Here is a 10,179-nt window from a genome sequence, read left to right as displayed (position 1 = left end):
AAGACTAATTATTTGACCATTGGTAATGGTGCCTCAAGCCACCAGTCTTTGTAGGGATGAAGGAAAATACATATGTAACTGATGGCAATTCAGAATTACTGATGCAACATTCCAGATATGAAGTTGTGGGAACACAGGTCATTGCAAGAGCTGCCAAGGTAAGCAGCCAGGCATGTCCAGTCCATTGTTTTAGCCATCCATGTGCTGACCATTGCAATCTGTGGCTATTGAAATCTGGCCCATTGCTGTCTGCTTTATGGTCATTTCAATCTAGGTGGACATCATCCACAATAATTTACTTGTTAACCAGATCAATCCTTAGCAGTTGCCTCCACACCATTTGTGTAGAGGGACTTCCCACATGGGCTACCATGCTATAATAGTTGGGTTACTCCACTGCAGAGGAGTTAAAGCAGGAGAGTGAAAGATATTTTAAAAATTTTAAACAGGCAAAAATCCTTAATGCTATGGAAATCTGGGTTGGAGGGATGTGCAGAGAAGACTCTGGGAAGAAACAAAGTGGTAACTCAGGTTTTCCTACATGTAGCAGAGAGGAAAGGGACCCAAAAATTACACATTTTAAAAAGCAAAAAAAAGTGTATAAAATGTTTCACCTACAAAACAAAGTATTTTGCAAGATGCATAATTTTTTCCAATCTTGACCCACAAACATCACAACTAAACTGTTCAGATCATAACCAGAGACTTACAAACCTTCCTAGCATGGATACCTGCTATGGCAGTGTTTGTTCCTGGCTGTGCAGAATAGCACTGCAGAAATTCGTTTTTGGATAAAAAAAAAAGTCACCCATGCACAGTGGGTATTTGAAGTACAAATTTTAAGCCACAAATGCACTTAGTCACATGTAGCACAATGCAAAAATCTCAGGAAAATTCTCAACTCCACACCCTTGAGTTTTTGCATGAATTTCATTGCACTGGACTTTAACACAACTTGCTTCAGCTGGGGGAAGTATTCTATAGGATGGAAGGTGCAGTAATTGAACTACTAGGATCTTATTTAAGGGGGCGGGGAAAAAAAGCTGAGTGGTCTTCAGAAGTGTTGGCATGTTCAGCAGGGTGAACATGTGATGCATGAGGAATAATTTGCATTGGAAGTGGATTTCTTTAAAACACTAGCTTAAATTGCTTTGTCAGTTTCTTCCCTCATGAAGGAGGGACAATTAATAATTAGTTCATGAGAGAATTTGGTAATCAGTCTTTAGAACCCCTTTTGTTGAGTAAAAATGTACACAAGATTTACTGGAAAGACCAAATACCAGAGACAAAGTTTATCCACAAAAATAAGTGTATTCCACTTTCCAGTCCAAGACTGCATTCATCTATGGTTTGGCATGATAGGTGGGGTTGGGGGGGGAAAGAAGTCAGTAAGGTTTATTCAAATTTAATTTGGAGATGGTGCAGATGGCAGGTACTGAAAAGTCAGGTTACTAAAATGGAGCTGGAAACAGCACAGCAGATCAAGCATCAGAAGATCAGGGGAATTAACATTTTGGGCAGGAGCCTTCATCAGGACTCAAGGGTCAATAGACAATAGGTGCAGGAGTAAGCCATTCAGCCCTTTGAGCCAGCACCACCATTATGGTTATGGCTGATCTTAACCAATCAGTACCCTGTTCCTGCCTTATCCCCATAACCCTTGATTCCACTATCTTCAAGTGCTCTATCCAGGTCCTGGCTCCCACTGCCTGAAACAGTCCCCAGCTCTGATGTTGCTTGACCTGCTGTACTGTTTCCAGCTACTCAATCTTGTTATTCCCATTACAACTAATGCAGAAGTTAGAACCCAAAGACAAAGTCAAAAATCTAAAACCTTTATTGAAATTGTACTTCACTTTTCATTTGCACAAATTTAGAACACAGAATTATTAACCTATTAGTTGCAGACAAATAGTTAAAATGATTCTTCTGTTCACTAAAGACACATTGAATTGTCACTATTAATGTTTGCAAAAATTGGAATCATGAACTCTGCTCAAAACCTAGCAGAGTACAGATGTTGCATTATACAATTTCAAAAATTAAAACAAGTTCACAGTTGCAATGTCCTATTTAAACACTGAAAAAAGGTATGGCAGTTCTTGAGCTTCACTGAAGCAGTTCAAAGAATATAATAACCTCATTGGAGAGATTAGCATTCACCTGTAATAGTAAATATTGCTTCAGTTAAATTCATTATAACCTGGTAAAGATGTCTCTAATGACAAAGACCACATTACTAGTGTAACGAGAAGCTTTTACTACAAGCCCATGCACTAATAAACTTATGATATTTGATACAATTGGCCAGTGTCCTAAATTTATCCAACCATCAAAAGGACTTAATTCAGGTATCAAGAGCAGATTTGCTTTGATTGCCAAGCAGGCCCCACACACTTCAGATGGTGATGTGCAGAATCATGGAGGAGTCATTACTGCAGCTGGGATAAAAGCACTTGTGTAAAGTAGGCGAGAAAAAAAAACCAAGGGTTGAACAGATTACTTTCATTTCTAGTGCAAGCAAATAACTATGATTCATAACTGGAATAGATAAAGGGATTTTGCATTCCTAGCACCAGTGAAACTACATAGGCTAAAGGTTTCTGGTAATATTGAATTTTGGGAAATATTTATGAATTGTTGGAGGGCAAGGAAAGTGCATGTGACAAATTGGGACTGCCACAGTACCCTAAAATAGGCATATTGCTAGACTTAACCCAGTGGACTTTTAATTAATCACTTCCAAGGAAAAGAATTGCTTCCTTTTGGCAACGACAATGGAGTGAACTGTAGTGAAAGTTATTAAGCAAAACAAAAATCAGTTAGTAAAAAAGTGTCAACTGCCACAAACTAATCATTGTGTTTGCTGGTTAGTCAGTGACTTGTTAAAAAAGGACTTGTACTATTTAAGTCTTTCTACTTTTACAGTAGAAAAGTCACTGACTAATTGAGAGGTGTACATGAAAGCCACTTATGACAGGAAAAAAAGTGTTTTCTATAACCACAAAATTCAATAAGTGCTCACATTTCTATTCAAATAGAATGCTAGAACTTAGTTTATACTGAATACTTTGTAGCATGTATTCGGACTAAAGATTGCAGACTTGTTTTACCCCCTACGAAAGAAAAAAAAGTTACTGCAGACAACTGACTGGCTTTGTTCAAAAATTCCAGTTGATGTTCTCTAACCATTAGTTCCTCATTTACTTGACTGCCTATGATCATGAAACCTGTTCAGTTTGTTAGCTGCAGTGCATTGCATGCACAAATCTTAATTGCTAGTTTTGGAACCCTTAACTTATACCAAGTTAATATTATTTCTTGTAGTGTTTGGTGAATTACTTGACTGGTTGTGAATCTTCCCAGTTTAACAGACAGCAGAATGTCCAGATGTCATACAACACCAGCTCCACATGCAAAAACTACTTGCCCCTATTATCTTGTAGTATTGACAGGGGCAGATGTCGGAGGAGGATTGCGAGCACAGCTTAGATTTTGTGTGGCAATTGCACACCGGAGTGGCCATAACACAACACCAAGGAAAATTATGAGTACCAGTATAAATAGTACCAGTCTCTTCCAGTCACCAAGGAGACCAAAGCAATTTAGTAGTCTATTGTCTATTACTGTGGCAGGAGGAGCTGCATTTTCTGGTTTTGTTTCACCAATGTCAATACAGATGCAAAAGTCAGAATTACCAGGCTCTTTTGAGTTCTTGCAGCACAGTTTCTTGCCTTCCACCCATACTGGTTCTTCAAGTTGTAGCTGGGGTGGGAGCTGAGCGAGTAGCTCTTGGCTTGTTTTTAAGGCAGGGGTTCCATTTTCAGGCAACGCTGTCTGGCTCCTGCAAAGTGGACAGATGATATCAGAGGACTGGTCAGCTGGTGTGCTGGCTGCCAGTCTGGCCAGACACTCCAAGCAAAAGGCATGCTGGCACTGCAGCAACTTGGGAGTCTTGAAGGTGTTGTCATAGGAACTGAAGCAGATTGCACACTCCAGACCTCCAACTGAGCTCCCATCAGAGCTTTCTACATGAGAGCAAGTCTCCTCAGGAAGAGAGTCTTCAGTGTGCCATACATCAGTCGAAGTAGACATTGTGCACCTGATGGAATTAAATTTAAAAATGTTGGGTAGCTGATTAATAATGAGAGCAAGGCAATGAATACATGCAAGGCTTTACTGAGCCACAAGGCTACAGTGGCATGCACCACTGGCATTTCAATTGCATTCCAAAAATCTTAAACTGCAGTCAAATTTGGAGATGTTTGTCCCTGACCACAAAGGAAACAAATGCCAAGCAAGTTTCCTGTTCATTTAAACAGGTTCACACCTTATAATACATTTTCTGAAAGGGAGGAACCATTTGTTATGTCACAAACAACTGAACCTAATGCTAGAACAGTAGTAACAATATTCCAATATATAAAATTGGTTTCTGACTGAATGGCCCTTGTCCCCCAATAAGATTGGATCCTCAAGGAAGGCTGGCCCAAGACAAGACCATGAAAGATAAGAAAGAGAATAGGCCATTTGGCTGTTCCACTATTTATTTGTATCATGGTGGGTTAAAAAAGGAAATACAGACCAACAGGTCTTTGGGGAACTTTATCAGTCAGTCTCAAACAAGGTGCAGTCGCAATAAACAGTTTAGTTTAAGGAAGAACACTTTGCTTGTAAAGCATACACTAAGAGGTCACGGGGAATTTCTTACAGAAGAACTTCCTGAAATATACTTAGACATTTAAAACCTGTGGGGTTAGAAGTCGGCTGCAGACAATTTTGCAAACTAATAAACAATTCGGGGGGGGGGGAGAAGAGAAGATGGACCGGGAAAGTCATAGAACAAAATAGTTATAATAGCGACTAAAGCCTGCAGCATTACTAAGAGTAATTCTCAATCTTTTCTTAACACTAGGAAAGAATTCTATAGACAAATTCTAAAATAACTGAAGCTAAATAGTTAGTTCAAATAAAACATCCTTAATTAAAAGGTGAATTAATTAAATTTAAGTCACTTAATTATTAGACCGCTCGATTAAATCCTGAATTCTGCTGGCGTTTAATTCAAGTTATTGAAATCAGGTGGGCGGGAGGGAAAGATTGAGCTGAAACGAGTTATGAACTAATCTTTGCTTTTTGTATATCAAATTGTCCAGTTTCGATGTTTTCTAGAGGCACACTTTTCAGCCTAACCAAGGGGCGGTTGGTTTTTAGTTAAACTTGGTAGAAAGCGACTCGAGGGTGTCAAAGTTTCATTTAAAGAAAAACGCGACTTGGGTTATTGGTTACAGAGAAGAGCGGTCTTTACGCCTTTAAAAAAGGCTATTTAGATTTGAAAAACAGCTACTGGTTCCAAGCGAGGAAGCCATTCGAATCAGTACACGCTGCACCTAGCCTCACTTTTGCTTGTCCACATTTATCCAAAAGTGGAAGTGTTAACAGATGCTGGTCTTTAAAAAGAGTGCAAAATCCATAACATTTCTGTACAATACATGCTAGAAATAAAAAAAAACATTCCACACCAAATAATTTTTAAAAGCAGTTTATACCAGAAAGTTAAGCATTGAGGGGGAATGTAACATATTACTGATTAAAGTGGTATTAAAAGTTAATCAGTATGTTGTTTCCGAAAGATCTTGCTTCATGAACACTTGGAAGTTTGTACAAAAAACGTTATTTTAAAATTAAATCAATTCAAAACAAAACTACCCCCACTACTTAATGTAGGGTAACTCAAATTAAATTCACTCGACATTTTTTTCTTTCCTCTTTCTGACAGTAACATTGTTTAAACAAGCATAACTTAGTCATACCTTGTTCTGGGTGCTCCTTAGACTACAGAAGTGCTATCCTGAAAGCTGTCCTAATGAGGTTGAATGAACTATTCCCGCCGCTGGTGTGGTTTTTATAGGTGGTGACTAGCGTGTACTTCCTTGTTTTGAGTTGATCCAACCTGAACAGGTTTTGAGTGCGCAACGTGTGACTGGCTTTCAGTAATTTGTGAGCTGGACTGTGATGAGAAATTGCCTTTCCTCCCCTCGCCTGGTGTCTGGACGTTTCGGATTCACCTGGTCCCTACAACTCCGGAAAGCACACGGGGATGAATCCGCTTTTTAAAAAAACAAGTGGGACTCTATCCCAAAAAAAATCGAGGAGGTCTGGACAGGAGGAAAAGTCATAATATGGAATCTTTTCCCAAACATTCACAATAATGCGAGGTTTTTTTTAAACTGAAAAGGTCATATCGGATTCAAAACATTAGCTTTGTTTTTCTCACCACCGATTTTGTTTGTATTTACATTTCGGTTTCAATAAATTGGCAACATCTAAACATAACTGGATGTCTGGGAATCGAAGTGTGAATACGTACCCGAAAATACAGTAAATGCAAAATATTGCCGATGCTGAAGATCTGAAACAAACCAGAAATTGCTGGAGAAACTCAGTAGGTCATCGAGTCCGAGCACGGAAACAGACCCTTCGCTCCAACTCGTCAATACATGCCAGATATTCTACATTCAACCCGTCCCGTTTGCCAGCAACATCCTTGGAGAGAAAGCAGAGTTAACGTTTTGGGTCCAGTATGACTCTAACTCATTTCACTCTCACTGTAGGCTGGACCTGCTGAATTTCTCCAGCACTTTCTGTTTTAATATTTAACTCACTTGTCTGAAGTGTTTAAAGGGATCCTTCGTTTCATCTTCCTGCTTACTTTCAGACTGTAGGTTGTTACTTCCTGATAATTTATGGTTATCCTTTTTAATTAATTGGGCCGAATGTCCTCCTTCACTGTGACTGGTCACAGTCCAACAATGTGGAAATGCTCTTCCCATTCAATCTTCTGCCTGACTCGGAGGGGCATTTAATGCTCATTGCCCTGAGAGACGAACAAAGACAGAAACTGCTGGAGAAACTGCAGGAACCAATAGTAGAATATCATAGAATCACTGCTGTGTGTAAACAGGCCATTTGGCCCAACAAGTCCACACTGACCCTCTGGAGTATCCCACCATTCCCCTACCCTATTACTCTACATTTACCCCCTGACTAATGCACCTAACCTACATATCCCTGAACACTATGGGGCAATTTAGCATGGCCAATTCACCCTAACCTGCACATCTTTGGACTGTGGGAGGAAACCGGAGCACATGGATGAGACCCACGCAGACACGGGGAGAATGTGCAAACTCCACACAGTCGCCCAAGGCTGGAAGAAATGTCAGTGGACTCGAAACTTTAACTATCCCTGTCTCCACAGATGCTAGCAGACCCGCTGAGCTTCTCCAGCAATTTATGTTTTGGTTTCAGATGTCTAGCATCTCCAATTCTTTGTTTTATTTTAGTGGGGGAAGGTCACTTGGCTGTGTCTTTGAAATTGATGCAGCCCCTTATGGAGATGGGTCTGCCAGAATGGAGCTTAGTTGGGAATCCCAGGGTATTGAACCAGTGATGATGAAGATGTGGGGAAGTATCACCTGCTCAGGGTATTGGGCGACTGAGGACGCTTTGCAAATCTCACAGTCTGTACAACAGCAGTGCAGGGAATATGCAGCACAAAGATAGGCCATTCGGCCCAACCCTGTGTTTCCACTCCACTCTACTCCAGAAACTCCTCCCATATTTTCTCATCCAAATCTATCATAATGCCATTCTATTCCCTTCTCTCATGTGCTTGTCTAGTTTCCCCTAAAATCCATTGATATTTATTCTATACACGATTCCCTATCACCACTCTTTGAAAACATAATTCTCCTGAATTCTCTATTGGATTTCTTGTTGATTATCATAGAGTCATACAGATGTATAACACAGAAACAGACCCTAAGGTCCAACTTGTCTATACCGACCAGATATCCTAAACTAATCTCGTCCCATTAGCCCATATTCCTCTAAATCCTTCCTATTCACATTCCTATCCAGATGCCCTTTTTTGTAAATATTTTTATTGAGAAAAAGATTTTGATTTTTTTAAAAAACTTATAAAATTACTACAAAATAGTATAACAATCTTATAACAACAAAACTGATACTTTATCCACAAACAATTTTAAATGAAGAAAAAAGAAAGCTCTACGTAAACTACAATTCAATAAATAAATGAAACAAAAAATGAACTAAATTAAATTAAATTGAATCAAGACAAATTAAATTGAATTATGTTATAACACAGTGCAATCCCACCAGAGCTCCCCATCACCAGGAGCATCAGTTGGCAAACCCATATTTATTCAGAATTCCTCCTACCAGGGGTCCGGCCCACCAGACACAATGCTCATGGCTACACAAAGGCCCTGACCAATATAGCCGACAAGTCTGCATCTATATAGTTCAAAAAGAGCCACCACGTCCTATAAGAGTTCAATCTTCTGGTGCACCATACTGGTAAGGAAGTCCAGGGGGATATAGTCTTTTTCTGTATGAAGCCCCTAATCTGAAAATAACGAAAGAGGTCCCTCCTAAATAGTTCATATTTCTGGCTCAACTGCTTGAAAGACATCAAGACCGTCCCTTCAAGTAAATCTCCCAGACAGGAAACTCCTCTGGATTCCCAAAGCCTAAAGCTAGAATCCATCGATCCTGGCCGGAATCCTGGCATTCCAACTATGGGAGTAACATACGCATCCCAGAGAGCCCTGGGGGATTCTCTGACACCCTGCTCATCAGAATGTTCTTCCTCGCACAAAGTCAAAAAATATTAAGCAGTTTCTTCCCATGCACGTCCAAAGAGGGGAGATTCTGCCAACCCAAGAGGAGGGATACCGGATCCGCCTTGACCTCGGTTCCCAAGATCTCTTCCAAGACACTTGCTATAGCGCTCCAATACCTATGAAGCATGTGGCATGACCACAAGCAATGTATAAGAGTAGCAATATCAGTTGTACATTTGGAGCACATTGGAGATGTCTTAAATTTTGTAAGCCGCTCTGGTGCCAAGTAAGCCCCATGGAGTAAATTCAGTTGCATAGCCTGCATCCTCTTACAGATTGCAACCTTCCTTACATTCTCCCAAATATCCTCCCACACCTCTGACAAAATCTTCACCCCCAATTCCTGAGTCATTCAACGTCCTTTGAGACATTACCTCTTAATAAATGATAGAGGGTGCTGACTGAGAGAGTACCCGTAGACCAAAGTACTCCTTTCCACATCAGACTTATGGGGACTGACCATTAATGTAGTCTTTTTCTGTATAAAGTCCCTAATCTGAAAATAATGAAAGAGGTCCCTCCGAAATAGTTCATATTTCAATAGCTCAACTGCTCAAACACATCAAGACCACCCCCTCAAATAAATCTCCCAGACAGGAAATTCTTCTAGATCCCCAAAGCCTAAAGCTAGAATCCATCGATCCTGGCCAGAATCCTGGCATTCCTACTGTGGGAGTAAAAGGGCAAGTTTTTTGTGATTTGCTCTCACTTTGTCACATCATTCTCCATACTTTAACCGTATTAAGGATAATCGGATTTCTTCAGTGGTCCATAACAGTCCTCATTTTGTCCATAAGCACCAAATTAATGAGGGGGCATTTCACCTGGGAAGCCTCAATGACCAGCCAAATTGACCTCAGGACCTGGTAAACCCAATCAGCCACATAGGATAATAGGGAATTTAATTGATATTTCTTAAAGTCTGGAAAGCTCACACCCCCCATCCTCTGCAGGAGCTGCAATTTTGCAAGCTTAATAAGAGGCTGCCTATGATGCCAGATAAAAGAACCGAGCCAGCTGTTTAGCCTCCATAGCACTTGACTAGGCAGCATCAAAGGGAGCATTCCCATAGGATATAATAAATGAGGAAGAAGATTCATTTTGACCAGAGTTATTCTACCCAACCAGGATATCGGAAGATCCTCTCAGCACTGAAGGTCCTGTCTTATCCTCTCTAGCAACCGCACAAAATTAGCCTTGTATAATTGATTGAAGGCTGGTGTGATAAAAGTGCCTAAGTACAAGAAACCTCCCTGTAACCATCTGAAAGGGAATCGGATCCCACCCCCAGCCAGATGCCTTTTAAATATTGTAATTGTACCAGCCTCCACCACTTCCCCTGGCAGCTCATTCCACACACACACACACCACCCTCTGTGTGAAAATGTTGCCCCTTATAATAATGACCTCCAGTTATACTCTACCCCACAAGAGGATTCACTATTTCAAAGCCCTTCATAATGTTAAG

At 40.3% G+C, this 10,179-nt stretch overlaps 1 protein-coding gene across 1 annotated transcript; it reads right to left on the bottom strand.

Annotated features, from left to right (window-relative positions):
* Window positions 1-1,819: 1,819 nt before the first annotated feature.
* Window positions 1,820-5,911, bottom strand: LOC122540147 (RING finger protein 223-like). Its single transcript, XM_043675457.1, has 2 exons — window positions 5,814-5,911; window positions 1,820-4,102 (listed from the first exon to the last, which is right to left on the bottom strand). The coding sequence occupies exon 2, from the start codon at window positions 4,093-4,095 to the stop codon at window positions 3,436-3,438; it is 660 nt and encodes a 219-aa protein (XP_043531392.1). The 5' UTR covers window positions 4,096-4,102; window positions 5,814-5,911; the 3' UTR covers window positions 1,820-3,435.
* Between the last annotated feature and the right edge of the window lie 4,268 nt (window positions 5,912-10,179).

Source organism: Chiloscyllium plagiosum, chromosome 34 (assembly GCF_004010195.1).
Source record: "Chiloscyllium plagiosum isolate BGI_BamShark_2017 chromosome 34, ASM401019v2, whole genome shotgun sequence".
Lineage (NCBI taxonomy): Eukaryota > Metazoa > Chordata > Chondrichthyes > Orectolobiformes > Hemiscylliidae > Chiloscyllium > Chiloscyllium plagiosum.
The sequence above is the reverse complement of the archived record's forward strand: the minus strand, read 5'-3'. Positions and strand labels throughout refer to the sequence as shown.

Excerpts from the sequence above, each read along its gene's own strand:
- LOC122540147 (XM_043675457.1), bottom strand. The coding sequence starts at position 4,095 with ATGTCTACTTCGACTGATGTATGGCACACTGAAGACTCTCTTCCTGAG.